Here is an 18869-nt window from a genome sequence, read left to right on the forward strand (position 1 = left end):
CCCAGAGATATGTATGCACTCATCCAATATGATTTGGAGAAATGTTTAAATATGTCTGTGTCCTGACACGTACTGTATTTCTCAACCAAAAGGCAATTTTTTTGTTTGCAACATGTTAAGAGTGAAAACAACAAAAAAGCAAATAATGATGTCAGTTAAATATCGACACATCGGCACACTTCACAAAACAAACTGCAGCTGGCAGGAAAATAAAAGCAATATATTCAGATTTATTTAAACCACATACATACACTGTACATTTCAAAAAAGAGAGTTAGGTTTGAATCGTTAAAGTTTCGTTTGGTCCCATTGATGGACGTTACATGATGCACGTCCCGTCGTTCAGGTACTTCATGGACTCCATCTGTTGTGTCATTGCCAGAACTTCATGAAATCCGGTGCTGAGTCCCGACATGTGCTGGAAGTACGCCTCCTTCTCCACCTGCACCGACAGATTATTCACCCCCGCGTCTTTCAAAATGGCCGTCACCTACCGATGACAATTGACAATCAATCAGTAAATCAATGCCAACTGTCTGTTCACTTGCTTTAGTATATTTACTAATAAATAGCTCCAAGTCAAAACTTCACAGCAATCTGCACATTAAGACCTCAATTATTCCAGGAACCAGTGAAATCGGTGGTTAGCAAAAGGTCAGCGTGTCGCCAAACAATAGGATTCATCACAATAAAGTGAAATGTTAACAGATAGAGTCAGCATTAATAAAATCCATCTGAATGATTCTACAACCTGCTGAACGATCCTCTGCTCCACCACATCCGACATGATCTGGAGGTGGATGGTCCCGCCGATCATGTTTGCTGAATGCCTCCAGAAATGAGAGTCTCTGTACGACAAAACTCCTTCAATCTTCTCAACCTGAGACAACAAGAAAATGAACAACAGGAAAATTATTTTTAATAAAATTGTATCTGAAAATTGGATGATAATTGAACTGCTCCAAAGGCAAACGATAGTCCTCAACAACTGTCGTGAATGCATTACTTAATTTTGATGTGACCTCACTCCAATTGCAGAAATTGATATTTGTTTTAAGAATATGGGAAATTTACAGCATTTTATCAAGTGGGAAAATAATCTGTAATAAGTAGAAGGTGCTTTAAACCTACTCAGTTCTCTTCATTGTTCAATTATGTCCAATCTGGGCTTTGTTTCAAAAAGTAGCCCAGGATCTGACTTTCTACCAAATTTAATTTATCAGTCACAATTTTGAGATATTTTGCAAAGCAATAAAATGGACAAACAACACAAAGCCTCCGTGGTGGAAGTAAAAAGCAACACGTTACTAACTTAAAATATAATCATCAGGCGGTAGAAAATCTGCTGCCATTCACTCAAATAATTAGATATGAAAAGTAAACAGATTTGTCTCAACGTCCGCCTACTGCTGTAATAGATGCAGATTTACTTCGCAGGGCTGTCAAGACCAACATCTGATAGAGAAACCCGGACTAACTTTGTCCTCATCGTGTGGGACTCCTCACCTTTTCCAGCGCAATGTTCAGGTCCTTCTCGTGTTCTGGGGGAGTTCGTAGAAGAAGAACCTCGCAGGCGTCCTTCAGCAGAGGGATGACGCTGAGAAAAATGAGTGTGGCGATGAAGAGCGAGCAGATAGGGTCAGCGATCAACCAGCCGAACTGGCGGATGAGGACGGTGGAGATGATCACCCCGACGCTGCCCAAAGTGTCAGCGAGGACGTGGAGGAAAACACCTGGAAGACAAAGAAACATGAGCGTTTCATCTGTCTGAAACTTTCTGTCCACAAACCTCTGCGCACCGACTCAAACGCTCACCTCTCATGTTGGCGTTCATGCCGCCGCTGCCTGAGCCGTGGGAGTGTCCGTGGCCGCCGTGTCCGTGTCCCCCGTGAGAGTGTCCGTGTCCCCCGTGAGAGTGTCCGTGTCCCCCGTGAGAGTGTCCGTGACCTCCGTGGCTGTGCTCGCTGTGGGAGTGGCCGTGGTGCGATTGGCCGTGGTCATGTGACGAGCAGCTTTTGCTTCCGTGGGAGTGGGCGTGACTGAAAGCGCAGATACCCACCAGGTTGACCAGTAAGCCTCCGACAGACACCGGCTGCAGAGGACAAGCAGCAGGGCACAGAGTTCACGCTTAACTAAAGATCTCAGAGGACCGATATCAGCCAAATACATATGTTGATCGAATCAGAATATAATTTAATGGATTCCTATCGATCACATGTCAGTCAGGACACACGGCCGGCATGAGTGAAGGCAGATGATGAAGCATGTGTGGGAGGAGTGTGGGAAAAAAACAAAACATTTTTTAAACTGTTTTGCTTTGTTGAGTCACAAAATAAGAACGATACAATGTGAAAGGTTTAAAGGAACAAATAACTACTTTCAAGAAAACCAGAATGAAATGGCATCAACTTGAAGTCAGTTTAAATGTTACCATTTGGTGTGTTTGAATGTTTTTACAGGGTGTGATTTGGATGAGACTGAATGTATTTGAACTGATTATATGTTTGAGATGATGAAGTTTTCATTTGATATACTATGTTTTGACATGCAAGTATGGTACTTGGTGTTTTGCCTACTTTCCTTTTATCTTACTTTGCTTCTGTAGTTGGCAGAAGGACTTCATTAGTTTTTAAAATGCTGCTCTGCAGCAATTAAGAGAAGTTCATCCATGTGACAGAACAACTTATGAGAGAGAGAACGGTTATTACTGATGCAGCAGAGGCCGAGACATCCTGAATGTTACGTTTCTCAGGTGGATCATAGAGCTCCAATAATGCTAATAAACAAGATGACGTCTCTCCATCAGATTCTCCCTGTCTGGTAATGTTCTTTCATAATAAAGGCTTTCTGTTAAACATTTGTAAAGAGAGACTGATGACAAGGATTATTTTACCAGACGAGACAAAGCTCTTCCAGAGCCACATAACGTTTTATGTGGCTCTGGAAGAGCTTTGTCTAGTCTAGTCTTTTCAAGTTGACTGATTGGTTGAATGTCCCTTTAAGTTTGTTAATTTATTTATTTGTTTGACATTTAGGGAACCTTATGTGTGCAATGTGCAGCTGCACTATGCAGGAACATATAAAAACCCAGGAAAAACTTCATTACCAGATACTCATATTAATATTAAATGACTTAGGATTAAAAGCCAAACTGTAACCAGGAAACACTGAAATACACTGCTCAAAAAAAATGAAGGGAACACTTAAACAACACATCCTAGATCTCAATGAATGAAATATTCCAGTTGAAAATCTTTACTCATAACATAGCGGAATGTGTTGAGAACAAAATAACATAAGAATGATCAATGGAAATGAAAATCATTATCCCATGGAGGTCTGGATTCAGAATCATACTCAAAATAAAAGTGGAAAAATCAGATCACAGGCTGATCCAACTTCTGTGGAAATTCCTCAAGACAAGTCCAAATGAGTCTCAGTAGTGTGTGTGGCCTCCACGTGCCTGTATCACTCCCTACAACGCCTGGGCATGCTCCTGATGAGACCACGGATGTTCTCCTGAGGGATCTCCTCCCAGACCTGGATCATAGCAGCAGTCCACTCCAGGACAGTCTGCGGTGGACGTGGCGTCGGTGGATGGAACGAGACACGATGTCCCAGATGTGCTGGATTGGATTCAGGTCTGGGGAACGGGCAGGCCGGTCCGTAGCATCGATGCCTTCATCATGCAGGAACTGCTGACACACTCCAGACACATGAGGCCGAGCATTGTCATGCATCAGAAGGAACCCAGGGCCCACTGCACCAGCATATGGTCTTACAATGGGTCTGAGGATCTCATCCCGGTACCTGATGGCAGTCAGGGTACCTCTGGCTAGCACATGGAGGGCTTTGTGGCCCTCCAAAGAAATGCCTCCCCAGACCGTCGCTGACCCACCGCCAAACCGGTCACGCTGGAGGATGTTGCAGGCAGCAGAACGTTCTCCACGGCGTCTCCAGACTCCGTCACGTCTGTCACATGTGCTCAGTGTGAACCTGCTCTCATCCGTGAAGAGCACAGGGCGCCGACGGAGAAGCTGCCAATCTTGGTGTTCTCTGGTAAAGTCCGATCACCCTGCACAGTGTTGGGCTGTAAGCACAGGCCCCACTTGTGGACGTCGGGCCCTCGTACCACCCTCATGGAGTCTGTTTCTGACAGTTTGAGCAGAAACATGCACATTAGTGGCCTGCTGGAGGTCATTTTGTAGGGCTCTGGCAGCGCTCCTCCTGTTCCTCCTTGCACAAAGGAGCAGATAGCGGTCCCGCTGCCGGGTTGTTGTCCTCCTACGGCCCCCTCCACGTCTCCTGGTGGACCGGCCTGTCTCCTGGTATCTCCTCCGTGCTCTTGACACTGTGCTGACAGACACAGCAAACCTTCTTGCCACAGCGTGCATTGATGTGCCATCCTGGATGAGCTGCACTACCTGAACAACTTCTGTGGGTTGTAGACACCTCATGCTACCTCTAGTGGTGAGGACACTGGCAAAATGCAAAAGGGACCAAAAATCATCCAGAAAGGACGAGGACAAAGAAATGGTCTGTGGTCACCATCTGCAGAACCGTTCCTTTATAGAGGTTGTCTTGATAATTGCCTCATTTCCACCTGTTGTCTGTTCCATTTGTACAACAGCAGGTGAAATTGATTCACAATCAGTGTTGCTTCCTAACTGGACACGTTGATTTCCCAGAAGTGGGATTAAGTTGGAGTTACATTGTGTTGTTTAAGTGTTCCCTTTATTTTTTTGAGCAGTGTATATAACTTCATCATAATGAAGCAAACATACATTCAGGCACAAGTCTTTACAGAGTTGTAGATGCAGTCTACTTACAGTCAGCATGTCTGTGTTTATGTAAGGAGGATCCACCAAACGGGTGACTGACTCCATAAATACAAAGAAAGAGATGACCATCAGGAAGAGGCCGTTGATGAATCCAGAAAGTATTTCAACACGACCGTATCTGCAAAAACAAGAGTCTTTGTTTTAAACTCCCATCTGAATCTGAGATGCTTTATTATTCCAGGTTCTTGATGGACTTTACCCGTAGGAGAAGATCCTGGTGGCTTTCCAGCGGGTCATGAGGGCAGCAAACAGGCCGAGCACTAAAGCAGAGCAGTCAAACAGCATGTGGAAGCCGTCGGAGATGAGTCCCAGACTGTTGGTCCAAACACCATAAAACAGCTCCACAAAGGTGAAAGCCTGGAAAACACGGAGCAACAAAGCTTACAAAACCACACCGGAAGCTACACACCACACCGGAGTCCGAGAAAGACAACGGCGACAGTTCATTTACAACCTGAGAATTAATTTAAAATATCAATATTTGTAATAACATTTAAGTTTATCTCCTGATCTCAATGTTTTTCTATTTTACTGACATCTTTGTGACATTTTGGAGTCTCTGATATATTTTCAGAACCAGTCAAATCTAAATAGGTTGAGGCAGAAAATAGACAGATGAGCTTTTAAAAGACATAATGCACAATGTTAAAAATTAAAAATGTCAAAATAAGAATCTAAATAAGACATTAGAACAATAAGAGCTGCTCCTTGACTTTGCACCCGACAGTCGGTTTTGAGTCGCCTCTTCCCAGCAGCGTACGTACCAGGTTGAGACACAGGAAGTAGAAGATCTGTCTGGAGTCGTACTCCTCCAGGATCTGTTTCAGTGAATCTTTGATGAACCGTGGGAGCGACTGTGACGTGTGCTGCAGCGCGTCGCCCATGAAATTGTACAGAGGCGTCCCTTCGGGGGAGTAACCCACCAACGTGCCCTTCTGACCTTTCCTCGACGGAGACGAGAGAATGCTGGACGCTGCAGAGAGGTGAGGGACGGCAGAACGTGAGGAGAAATTAACGTCGATTTTACAGCGCATCTGTAGGTTTGTTTGTTCTGATGTGATGACCTCACTCCTCCTGGTTTGTTTCTGCGTTTCTTTTCCACTGTCAAATCTAAACTGTGACAGAAGTCAAAGTAAAATAAAGTAGATCGAAGTGCTGCGACTCCGACAGCTGTTGCTCACACATGATGAAGAAGACGGCGCTGACGAGCACTCCTCCAGAGAGCACATGCTCCGTGCTGACCTGCTGGGGTGGTTTGCTCATGGAGCGCAGCTGGTCGGTGAGCGGGTGAGTCCAGAAGTTGGCCAGCAGCAGAGCGCTGAGGAAGAGGGCGATGGTGCCGTAACGGGCGCACCTCGGCGACTCCATCTTGGCGCAGCAGACGGCCTCCACGTAAAACTCCAGGATCATCACGGAGAAGATGATCATCCCAAAAGGCAGGATGAGGGCCGACCAGGACTCTACTTTGCTCTGGGGTTCAGACAGTGAAACGTGATCCGTGAGGTAAAATAAAAAGATCAAGAGCCACAGATGAAAGCAAAAATAAAGACGGTGTAAACAATTAATATATAATTTAGGAAGGTGAAAGTGCAGTGAAAATGAGGAGGTCACTAAAATGTATTCTTTGGGCATCATACACACTAAATTACATGAAAATCTGGTCAGCATTTGGCAAGATATCTTGCTCTGGATCAAAGAGCTGGATTAACAGATAGATTAACTTGAATCGCCAGCAACGGGAAAAACATAAAAAAAAAGAAAACAGGACTGAAACGGCCCAATATTCACTTCCGTTTCATAACTTACCACCTCTTCAAACACAATCTGTGGTTTTGTCTTTTTTTCAGATGGATACAAAATACATTTGAAAGCTCTAAAGTATATTAAAAAAAAAAAGCCATCTTGTTCTGTCTAAATCTTTAAACTTGAGCGTTTTTGTGAGTCGACGTATTCTCCAAAAGAAGAAATGGGCAACATGCATGTAAAGATTTTGCCCCGTGCTCTGTGCACTTACATCTGTGGTGGCTGAGAGCACGACGACCCAGGGCAGCAGCACCACGGCAGAAACCAGGTTGTCGAGGGCATAGAGACGTTTGGCACCACCGATCTCTACTGATAACTTCCTGGAGACGGTGTGGAAGCCCACCTTCAGACACAGAGAGACCACCAGTAGGACAACACCACCCTGACAGGAAGCAAAGGGAGACGAAGGGAGGACATTTTTTTTTTTAAAAACCCAGAGCTTTCACTCTGCTTCTGTGGGCGGCACGAAACATCAAATTTGAAGCTGGGGCTCAGTCTTTGCTTACTTTGTGATCTGCAACTCCTAAAAATGAAATGGCAGTGTAGAGGAAATGAGTGAGCGCACTGTCGTGATGTCCTTCAGCTGGTTACGGGACGAGTCAAGGTGATACCACACGGAGCAGACATACGATAACGCAGCACAAACAGATCAGGGCAGCAGACAGTGACGCGAGATGAAACTGTTGCTCTTCACGAGGCTCAAAGGATACGGTGCTCCGCCATCTTTGCCATCAGATCATCGTTGTCAAAAAGGAAGAGGCAGATCACAGCGATGATAAAGAAAGCAGCTCCTCTTGTCTGCACAAAATCACAGACAAACCAACAGAAGTGCATATTACAACCTTCCTGTCCACCACCGTGTTGAATCAAGCTGATGCAAAATCCTCAGTGCAACACAGTCGTGTCATTTCAATCTTGGTAGAAGAGATGAAGCAGTGTCACCTCGGCTTTCTTTTTATAATAAAATGTTTCAGCTACTTTCTTTGCCTGCACTTAAAGTTTGTCCCTGCTGACGACCATATACACTCTCTGCTACCACGAGGTAACCAAAGAAAAAAGAAATACCCTCCAATAATATGAATTCTGTTCGACTTGATGAAGAATTAAAGGATAAATCTGGTTGTTTACGACTTGAAGCTTATTTCCAGGTTTATTTGTCATTCCTATCAGTTGTGATGAACAACAAGAAAATAAATGTTGACGATCACACACACGTTGTCAGAGATTCATTCAGATTATTTAAACCACTTCATTTGAAGGTAAAACTGAAAGCGAGTTCACCAAAAATCTCCGTACTATGGACAGTTTAAGGTAATCATTTTGTAATTTACCTTTGTTTTCTCGTTCAAATAAGTTTTGTTAAAACCTGTTTGTCCATCTGACTGCTTAGGTTTCCTGACCAGTCAGATGTATTTTGAATGATGTTACTATTTTTTGGAGATCTAATCAATTTAATTGGTAAATGAGCAAAATGTTATCCTTTCCGGTAGGGACAACGGCCAAAACAATGGAACTAAGACTCATGATCAAAGACAGTGGGGCTGTCAGGACTTTCCTTCACCTGAATACTCTGTTTAAAAAGCTCTTCAGATTATTATGAATCATTATATCACAATGATACATTAAACCGTTCACTGACTGCGGGTTTCAAATCCACCACAGATCAAATGAAACTGAAATAATTGTAGTGAAGTGAGACGCAACCAACCGGTTGAAGCATCAGCAAATGAAACCATACATCTGTTTTATAGTGTTGTGGCATACATTGCTCCTATAATGAAAACCGCGATAACATTGATACTACAACACATTAACAAATCACGTGTAAAATAGTTTCTCATTTGCGAGACCTCCGACCTTAGACGGCCCCCCGCCGGAGTTTGTGAACAGGACACCGAGGAGAGCGACGACCACCACGTCACTGTGCTCAAACAGCAGTAATGTCCTGTGAATAACAAGAGTCTAATTACAGCCTGAACACAAGAGTGTCCGCACGAGCACACAAACACTCTCACATAAACACTTATACACAGTATGTGTTGCACTGAACCGCTATGAAAACATCAAGATATTTTACCTGAGAGGCCCACAGAGAGTCAGACCGAAGAAGCCCAGGAGGGAAATCACACAGCTGAGGATGCCGTGCTTTAGTAACTTTATCCACTACGAAGACAAACAGATTTAACAAGAATCATTATGCCAGCTATAGTTTACTTTCACAAAGCTTCACCTTAAAATGTCATTCAGAGAAGGGCAGTTAAACGATGGTAAAATGAGAAGCAGATTTGTTTTCCCCCTCTAATAAAACGGGCTCAAACCGAACAGCATGTCCAACATACCTGTCTTTTTGAGATGACTTTGCCAGATGAAAAAGGTTTTTGAAAGAAGAGCAGAATAACAGCACTCCTAATAAAAAGGGAAGTGTCAGCATGTCGTCACCATCAATAAGTCAAGAAATACAAAAGTAATAATGTACAAGTCAAAGTGCGATTACCAATACAACATATTTAAATGAACTTTCTGCGCAGAATAAGATAAGGAGTACTTACCCTAACTTTAGTATGAAGATGAACTGAACTATGTGAACCACTTTGAGGATATCGTACGATTCAAAGATCCCAAGAGCTTTAAGGACCTTCGACACGAGCAGTAAAACAATGTACCTGGTTAACCTGTGACGCAAAAGGACATCAGACTTACTACATTAGTATTAGTGCTGCATGAGACAGGGACACAATAACTGTCATTATACAGTCACACAGTCCTGTTGCAGGTCTGAAACCCAGTGAGCTGAATTCACCATTACAATAAATTTAAAAAAAAAAAAGGTGTCCAAACCAGAGTATTGATTACGACTGACAGAACAACATCAACACGTTTGACAAACGATTGATAATTAACCCAATTTATCTTTTTAGTTTCTCAAAAGTTTTGATTCATTTGCATATTGGACACTACAACCAAACGGATGACGTCACCTTTAACACGTGGTAACTGTCATGGACTTTACAGGCTGAACAACTTACAGATGGTTTAATAGTAAACCACTGAGTCCGTGGCAGGTTTCAACAGACTGGTTTACACATGTTGGACCGCAGCTACACAAAGACACGACTTACCTCCGACTCCAGGATTCAGATTACAAACAATAACTCCAGGTGCATGAAATTAAAGTAAGACAAAGAAGCGGGAGGTACCTGGAGTCGGGCACTTCGACCATGCCCAGTTTCCCCCCGGACAGGACGTTGCTGCTGTATTTGTCCTCCATGTCCAAGTCCAGTTTTAGTACATGTGCTCCCAACACGCTTCACATCACTGTTATCGGAGGATACAAACAGGCGTCTCCTGCCCGCTGCTCATTCTCCCGTTACGACTTATTTACTTTGTAAAACAAAACTGTACACAAACATGAACCTGCAGTCAGCTGTTAGCCTGTTAGCCTGTTAGCTGGTGAGACAAATGGCCAGTGTGTCCAAAGTGTCCCGCTGCGTCACGTCCTCTGTGTCCGGCGAACATCAATCAAATACATTTGGGCGATTAAGTGAGAGCAAGACGATTCACAATGTCAGGGTTGAGGTGACAAAAAGAACCGCGAGAGTCCGCAGCGACGGGACAAAACACCCGAGTCTTCCCACAAAGCCACGGCACTTCCGGACACGGTCAACTTTCCACGTCACGTGCGTGTCTTCGCGAGCGCCGCTGCTGCGCAGTTGGGCCGACGACGACGACGATGACGTCAGCGATGCTTCAAGTAACTAAGCACGTGATAGAGTAAATTAGGTTTAGTAGGCCTACCGGTTGTTTTATTTGACCATTTCACTTTTATGACACTTTAATGTAGAAAGCAGGCGATGTGCAAGGGACATGTTGCATTCATATTAAACTTAAATGTCCTTTGATCATTTAAAACAGGAGAATTTAATGTTATTAACCACATGAAAAACAGCTCAATGTACAATTCCACAGACATAGCCTGCAACAGAGTTCCCCATGAAAGAGGGGAACAAACATGAAGTCCAAGACATCAAATCAATACATAATTAAGAAACAAGACTGCACTAAGAACACACCAACTTTGTTGTGACATCAGGATGAGTGTTTTGGTGAGATATTTACTTTAAAGTTCACACAAAAAAAATAAACTTTTCATTGTAATCTTTTGCATGTGTTTACCAATAACCAAACATGTGACTACAACTTCATCACAAAATCAAAGTTTGTGAAGACATGAATAGAGCGGAGAGAAATGTGTTTCATCAGGCCACTCAACAGAGACGGTCCTCCTTCTGTCTCTGAGCAGCTTCATACTGCTAGAGCAGCCTCTCTCTCCTCTGTCTTGATCCTTCTTGACCTTTCTGCTGCATTCAACACAGTGAACCACCAGATCCTTCTGTCCTCCTTCAGGACCTCGGTGTCTCAAGCTCTGCTCTCTCCCTGTTCTCATCCTACCTCAACGACCTCACCTACCGGGTAACTTGGAGAGGATCTGTGTCTGAACCTTGTCCTCTCACTACTGGTGTCCCTCAAGGCTCCGTCCTGGGTCCCCTCCTCTTCTCTCTGTACACTGACTCTCTCGGCTCTGTCATTCACTCCCATGGCTTTTCCTACCACAGCTATGCTGATGACACCCAACTGATCCTCTCTTTTCCCCGATCTGAAACACAGGTAGCCGCACGAATCTCTGCCTGTCTGACTGACATCTCAGTGGATGTCCTCACACCACCTGAAAATCAACCTGGACAAGACCGAACTGCTCTTCCTTCCAGGGAAAGACTCTCCCACCCTCGACCTGACTATTACCTTCAACAACTCTGTGTTATCCCCGACCCTGACTGCTAGGAACCTCGGAGACACTCGACAGTCAACTCTCCCTCACTGCCAACATTACTGCAACAACACGTTCCTGTAGATACATGCTGCACAACATCAGGAGAATACGTCCTCTTGTCACTCAGAAGGCGGCGCAGGTTCTGGTCCAGGTTCTGGTCCAGGCTCTGGTTATCTCACGTCTAGACTACTGTAACTTCCTCCTGGCAGGTCTACCTGTTAGCGCCATCCGACCTCTGCAGCTCATCCAGAATGCAGCAGCTCGACTGGTCTTTAACCTCCTAAATTCACTCCCACTACTCCGCTCCTCCTCCCTTCACTGGTTATCAGTAGCTGCCTGCATCCGTTTCAAAACATTGGTACATGCGTACCGTGCTGTGAACAGATCGGGTCCAGTGTACATCCAGGACATGGTCCAACCTTACATCCCAGCCCGCTCCCTCTGCATCTACCAATCGGCTTGTTGCTCCTCACTGTGAGCTAAACACTCTACAAAAGCACAACTATTTGCTGTCCTGGATCCTAAATGGTGGAACGAGCTTCCCAATGACATCAGAAACTGTACATCTTCCGCCGCAAACTAAAAACACACCTCTTCAGACCTTACCTTGAATAGTAGCACTTAAAATGACACTTATTTTTAGCACTTTGTAGTTTGGCTTTCTTGAAGAAAATTGTATTTACTTGATTCCTGTTGTTCTGGGTTTGTACCCTCATGGTTGAAATGCACTTATTGTAAGTTGCTTTGGATAAAAGCGTCAGCTAAATGAAATGTAATCAGAGATGAAGAATGAGACACTTCTGTCATTGTTGCTGGGACAACAGTTTTATTAGGACAGGTAGGTCACATTATTTCTAAAGTTACATGTACATTTGGCATAAAGTTGTTCTTGATTTCCAAACGATAACAGCAGATTATCAGTGAGGTCCACACAACTCAAGCAGGACCTTCTGAAAATGTCCCTTGGTGTCACTCTGTAAAACACAAAGATTTGGTCAGCTGAAATACTTTGATTGCAAACTGTATAATGTCAATTGTGGCTTTAATTTGTGAAAAGCAACATGATGGCTGCCCTTTAGGAACATTGTAATATTTCATGTGTATTTTTACCAGTATGTCCTCCTGGAGGGTCTTTTCATACATGGCCCCGTACTCCTCCACGATCCTCTTCAGGTCGACCTCAGAGCGACTCACCAGCACCCTGATCAACGTGTCCTCACATGTGCCATGGCCCTGTGAGAACAAAGCAGAGCCTCTGTCACTGAACAGACTACCTGTGTACAGCCAGCAACACTTCAGATGTCTTTTCCTGAAATAAGAATATTTATGAATTTAAAAGCGTCAATATCTGTCATATCACAGAAAACGAAACAGAAAATATTTTACAAGCCAACTTTTTTTTAGTATTACCAGTTTAAGTATAATTTGCATGTGAACGCAGACTATTATGGCAAACTTTAATTACGTGTAAAATTTCATATCATTCCAAAGCTGGCATTTGAAAGAATGACGTGAAATAGAACAGAATATTACATTTTTGGGGTACAGGCAACTGTAAAAGAGCAGACCATCTAAATAATGGGTATTTATGGGTAAAACTCCAAAATCAGCTTGGGAGAATCACACACAAAAACTGAAGCAGCAGAGGCCAAGATATCCTGATTTTAAGTCTCTAATGTGGGTAAAACAAAACATTGGAGCCTCCATTTCCCATAATGCACATTTCATTAGACCTGCCACATACCTTCTAAATGCTTATGTCTCTCAAAGTTCACACCGCCGATTTGTTAGTTTTGTTTAAAAAAAAAAAAAAAAAAAAAAAACAAGTTCAGACCTAAATCAAAGACAACCCAGAGTTTTTTTTTTGTGTTTTTTTTTTTTTTTAAATACTTGGGAACACTCCCACCAGAACAAGGCAAGAGTTTACTGTTTTCACAGACTGAGTAGTACTTGGTCTCAATCTGCCTGCAGAGTTTAATAAAAAACCAAAACAACAACAAAGACAAGCTTGTGTCACTCTAAATGAGATAAAAAAAAAAAGTGCATTAACCCAACTGTCCCTTTAAACAGGTATAAATTACAGTCCATTAATGTAAATGAAAGAAGTCTTCAGCCTATTGGAACCCTCACTGGGAAGGTCAGACCCTCATCACAAACGCATATTATACTCGGACATAAGGTGAGAGAGAGCAGCAGAGACATATTCATACACACCTTCATAGCCAGATGGAGCTTCTCGGCGAAGAAAGCTGGTGTGTTCCAGGCACATTTCACTAGACATCAAAGAGGAACAAACACAGTCACAAACCAAAACACATCTTGCAGAGTCCAGATGCTGCCATGTCTGACAGCTGTGGTAGAGCTCATCTTGTAAAGTTTCTTATTCAGCCTGAAGCAGCCCATACAAAGTTTGAAATACTCCCTGATCTCAAGGTGTGCGAGACATGCCACCGACGGTGCAGACAGCATCAATCAAACCTCCCGTTTCACACACATTTCTGTGCATTAAATAATTTGTTTGCAGTTTGGTTCTTTATGGACATCTGGTGACTAGTGGTTTCTTTCTGGATACCACATGTTGCAACTGGGACTAAACAGTAAATCATGTTTATTCAAGTTTTGGACAGTTTGCGACATCCTTTCATCCAGATAGAAATGCTTCGAGTATAACGAGGTTTATCAGTTGGTCCTCTCAGACATCTGAAAATAAGTCTGTAAACTTTGATAACTGCTGGCTGGATTTCCATTAAATGTCCTGTGGATGTTCAGGTTTGTATTGATTTTAATTACCCGATGAGCTTTCTTTTAAAGTCACCATGATGCCAAATGTCTTACTTGCACAAAAGAAATATTAAAGTTTAATGGGCAAAGATGCATAATATTTGCTGAGCACATTCCTGCTCCTCTGAGGTTGAATCTGAAACACTCAGCTATGCTACACTAGAAGTGCTGTGCGGGTTTGGTCTGATTTGATTGACAGCAGCCTGAACACGTGTGCAATCAACCTACAATTGTTGTTGTTGTATACACACACTATACTGATAAATCCTGATTGGTGCACCGAGATGTGTGATATCATTTTCCCAAATGTGCCTGCCTTCTTTAGAGCAAAAAAAAAAAAAAAATCTTGAGTGAAATAATCAAAGCTGTTCTAACATTTTAACCGTGTTGTGTTCATGTTGAGGGTCTCGGTCTTTTCTGCATGCACTGCAAAACTCAAACTGTGATATCTGCTCTACTCCACCACTGATACCAAATTATATCAGGAAAGATATGGTGACTTCAACCTACCGAGGTCAATGAGACAGTCTTCGATGTTTCCATTCAACTCCATCTCCAGGGCTTTGGGTAATGTGAGGTCACTGACGCAGGCGTATTGCTGGAATGCTAACATGTAAAAAAACAAGAGGTATTTATGGGTAGATGGCAGTCAGACAGCAACCAGATGTCCCTCCAAGAATGACTGTAGTCAGAAGTGCTGCCAATAACATTTGGGGAACTTTAACAGTTTGAAAGGATCTGTAGGCAAACCGTCCAAAGAGCAACAGAAGAACAAAAACAATAGAAAGCCGTTTGTGTGAACAACAGCAGCTCTGAACAGACATGAAGAGTTAACTGGCTGCTTTTCAGATGTTCATGAAGATTTGGTGCTGGAAATGTAATCCAATGGTTTCATTCACATGTAATGTTTGCCCTTATTATGTGTAGTACTGTATGTAACAGAGATGGAGTAAACAGAGCAGCGCCTCATCAAAAAAGTTTAGACAAACCTTTACTCTAATTAGAAACTAAATATAAAGACTCCACAGACCATCAAAAGGAAATGAAAACCATTTGAAAATCAGGCTGATTTTACTCCGATTGTACGGTTCCCACACTGCTGGGTGTGTTCCACCTGTTACCTAAATGAGTGCCGTTCCACCCGTTTGTCCAGGTGTGCGTGTTTGTTCATATTTTTAAATGAAGGTGTCTGATGAGTCAAACCGAATAGCTGGCGCATTTTAAGCACTCACTTTTAGAGAGCTGCGGGCCGCTGCGCGTGGTCAGGATGTCGATGAAGGTGCACATGTGGAATCCTTCGGCGTTCTCGCCGACCGCAAACAGAATCTGCAGACAGCAAAGAGGAACACTCGAATACCTGTTCATACTAATGATCACTTCAATACTTTTACATTGAATGATAACTCTGGTGACATTCTATACTTTTGTTATCGTCAACAATTGAGCCTCTACTTATAAATACTTTCTGTATCAAAAGTCTGATTTATCGTTTTCATCCGCACCATATTGTTGTTGTCCAACTATCAAAAACACATGAATGAGCCACATGGTAGCACTTATTATATGTTCCTTCATTATCATCAATACACAGCTCATTCTCAGAGCATCAAATACTGCCATTTTCTCAAAACCGCTAACATCAGAGAAACACACAAAATGGCTTTTGGTGTGAGCACCGTAACTACGTGGTGGTGCTTCGATGGTAGAAACACAGGATCTTCAACCAGGGGGTACAAGAAGTAACTTGCGAGACGCATTTAATGTTACCTATGTGAAATTACTTTAACCCACACCTCAATTTTTCCTCATCTTAACCAAGTAATTGTGTTGCCTAAACCCAAGACACCTTGTGTGTATCTATGAGACAACAGCAACTTGGGACAAAACAGCAGTATCTGACACCTTGGGATGAGAACAGGTATTCCACCTGTTATACAGACATATGCTGTATTTTAGTTTTGATTCAGTCCCACATACACATACCTTCTGCCCCTAGTGGTCCCTAATAAATCCAAATTTACTCCTCTTTCAGGTGAGATTTGCCACTAATTCCAATGAGCAGCTGTTTTAGGCAAAGATTAAAGTTTCCTTGAGAAATAAACAACCGTTTATAGTTGTGACTTGAGAACTTGAGAATTACAACCACAGCAGGAATCAGTAGGCTTGTGACTAAATGCCTCACACGGAGAAGTGAGAACAATATTTTTGGTTCTTTTCATGGGATTTTCTGACAGTAAGAAAAACAAAGAATACCACTAGCCCAAAGGTTTAAAATGTAGACGTTTGTGATTTTACCTCTGCGTCCTTTCGGGCAAGAGCAATGTCTACTTCAGCGCTGTCATCTTTCTTTGTATTGAGCAAGGCCAGGAGGGCCGAGGTGAAGTCACCACTGGTCTCGTCCTGAATAACTTCCTCCAGATCCCTGCTGTACTCTGAGAGGGCAAGAACATGTCAGTGTGAAGATTACAACAGTATAATGGTGCAAAGTGACTGCAGTAGTCATGACTGTTGTTTAGACACTTACGAGCCCAATGACCAGGTGAATACAACGCAGCACTGTCTGGGAATTTAGTGTTGTTCTACTGTAACACCGGAGACACTTGAGAGTGTCTGCCACATACCCAAGATGTTATTCAAGAACTCAAGCTTGAAGATCAACAAATAACAGAGCAGCTCATCAAACCTTCTTTAAAGACCCTCTTGATCTCTTGAATCTCTTCATGAGATCTTGTTGCCAGAATCTCCACCAGGACTTCTTCGTCTGTGCCCAGACCCTGTTAGAATGAAGCAAACACCACAAGTGATGAAATCTAAAAACAGTGAGACAATGGTAATAATTGTAAATAAGACACTTTGAACGGAATTAAAATGTAATGCAATCATACAAATGAAATGTTAGCAAAGAGCTACCATTGATTGAAATACAGATAAATGTTGAAAAAATGACAACACAATTTTTTTTTTCTCCCCACAACAGGAAGTTACAGTGGTTTCTGTATTTGTGGAACTTTTCTGATAATTGTTTTTTTATTTGGGTATTTTAAAATATAGTTTTGCATCTAGCCATCTATAGCTCTTGAAGATGCACACATAATTACTGAAATGATATCTAGTACATAAACCACTGATACTTACCTTTGTGGCTTTCCTGAGCTGGGAGGCATCAAAGTGAGCCGGTGTCATGAGCAGAGCCAGAGAGACATCCTCTAAATGTGACCTGAGCGCTGACTTCAGATCTTTATCCAGGTTCTGCAACACACAGACATCAGACACGCGTGTAAAAAGTAGTGCAAGAGCATTGCTCTAACAATATTTACATAATTTCTCTTGCAAATCAGTCAAAGCTCAAAACCCCGTACATTGTGAGGTCAGGGGGATGAGTGACATTCATGTTTTCATACATTTCTATACTTTAGTTTATGTTCAGCCTGTTGCCGATGTATTTGCACATACTGTACTAGTCTTCATGAGGAATGAATTACTCACTTCCCCAGTGGACGCTGCATACACTGCTTTGATCTTTTGCCTCTGCTCATTGTCTCTCTTCACCAGGACTGCGATGATCACATCCTCGTCCACTCCTGTGGAGGACAAGCTTGACTTTACTTTCTTTAAAAAAGGACAACAGAAAGGTGCCTGAAAATAATAATTAAAAAAAACCTCAGCAGCAGCTGCACTCGCATACAGTTCTAAATGGTGATAAAGGAGGTTTTTCAGGAAGGAAACATTTTGGCTACCATGTTTCAATTGTTGCACTTTTCTAACTTTTGCACATCTACAAGTTTATTTTTATGATAATATGAGCGAGTACACAAACCTTTACTTTCAATGGCAGTCTGAAGGACTGAAGCGTCACTGCTGGCATTGAAGTTTGGGTACGGGGAGACTGTTCCATAATACTTCGGCTTCCCCTTCACCTGGAAGAACAACCAGAAATGCAGATATTTTATTACAAACTCTGGCTGCTGCAAACCATCCAGAAAATAACTTCAAGTTTTCTTTTCATCAGGAGGTACAGACAGCTGTCTGGAAGTCAGTAAAATTCATAGAAAACCTAAATACTCAAGTAAACAGATTGCTTGTCATTAAACCTGTAGGTGCAGGTGCCCTTCTTCATAACGTTGTTGCTCCTGTAGATGATCTGATACTTACTTTTACCGAGTCATCTTTGGGGTCTCTGTCATGGATGATATTTTTAAAGAACTTCTTGAAGGCAGACATCTTTACTCAGCTGGAAAGTTTAAATCTTAAACAAAACACTTAATCTGTGAAGAGAAGAAGGAAAAAGGAAAATATGGTTTGAGGTGATTTTCATGTTTTTTTTGTTGTCATATTTAAACTCCAAAACCCTCACCTGTGCCAATGAAGACCGTTCTCACGCCCGAGTCTGTAGCCGCCAGTTGCAGTGTTCAGCTCACTCCGCAGTGTCTCCACCCATCGTTGCACACATTATATTCAGGTAGTTTTATTTCCACCTGCGGAGGATCAGCCAATCGTCTGTCACCTCTCAAAGACAACATTCCTGCAAGGTGACAGTCGCAGGTTCGGATTCCTCTGACTGGTTGGGTAACTCTTTTGTTCAGACTTGTGTTGTAAACCAATGTTTCACCCTTTAA

At 42.7% G+C, this 18869-nt stretch overlaps 2 protein-coding genes across 2 annotated transcripts; both read right to left on the bottom strand.

Annotated features, from left to right (window-relative positions):
• Positions 1–210: 210 nt before the first annotated feature.
• On the bottom strand, positions 211–10303 carry slc30a5 (solute carrier family 30 member 5). The gene is made up of 16 exons (XM_069161194.1): positions 9842–10303; positions 9194–9316; positions 8984–9050; positions 8722–8807; positions 8502–8589; positions 7355–7442; positions 7151–7227; positions 6856–7026; positions 6023–6311; positions 5606–5814; positions 5041–5198; positions 4830–4959; positions 1816–2092; positions 1507–1733; positions 752–880; positions 211–490 (listed from the first exon to the last, which is right to left on the bottom strand). The coding sequence occupies exons 1-16, from the start codon at positions 9910–9912 to the stop codon at positions 320–322; spliced, it is 2361 nt and encodes a 786-aa protein (XP_069017295.1). The 5' UTR covers positions 9913–10303; the 3' UTR covers positions 211–319.
• Positions 10304–12270: 1967 nt separating this feature from the next.
• On the bottom strand, positions 12271–18706 carry LOC138204169 (annexin A1-like). Its single transcript, XM_069159321.1, has 12 exons — positions 18608–18706; positions 18406–18518; positions 18071–18170; positions 17740–17834; positions 17389–17502; positions 16937–17027; positions 16549–16685; positions 15486–15579; positions 14764–14859; positions 13687–13745; positions 12583–12705; positions 12271–12446 (listed from the first exon to the last, which is right to left on the bottom strand). Exons 2-12 carry the CDS (start codon positions 18472–18474, stop codon positions 12390–12392), a joined length of 1035 nt encoding a protein of 344 aa, XP_069015422.1. The 5' UTR covers positions 18475–18518; positions 18608–18706; the 3' UTR covers positions 12271–12389.
• Positions 18707–18869: the final 163 nt, after the last annotated feature.

This window comes from Embiotoca jacksoni, unplaced genomic scaffold (genome assembly GCF_022577435.1).
Source record: "Embiotoca jacksoni isolate LCO1_2020_lvr unplaced genomic scaffold, fEmbJac1.0.p SCAF_10, whole genome shotgun sequence".
NCBI lineage: Eukaryota > Metazoa > Chordata > Actinopteri > Embiotocidae > Embiotoca > Embiotoca jacksoni.

Coding starts and splice junctions, on each gene's coding strand:
- slc30a5 (XM_069161194.1), bottom strand. CDS start 9,912: ATGGAGGACAAATACAGCAGCAACGTCCTGTCCGGGGGGAAACTGGGC. Junction 6,312..6,855: donor TGCTCTCAGCCACCACAGAT/GTAAGTGCACAG, acceptor TCTGAACCCCAG/AGCAAAGTAGAGTCCTGGTC. Junction 4,960..5,040: donor ACCAGGATCTTCTCCTACGG/GTAAAGTCCATC, acceptor TTGTTTTTGCAG/ATACGGTCGTGTTGAAATAC.
- LOC138204169 (XM_069159321.1), bottom strand. CDS start 18,474: ATGTCTGCCTTCAAGAAGTTCTTTAAAAATATCATCCATGACAGAGAC. Junction 17,028..17,388: donor AGCTCAGGAAAGCCACAAAG/GTAAGTATCAGT, acceptor TCATTCTAACAG/GGTCTGGGCACAGACGAAGA. Junction 16,686..16,936: donor CAAGAGGGTCTTTAAAGAAG/GTTTGATGAGCT, acceptor TTGCCCTCTCAG/AGTACAGCAGGGATCTGGAG.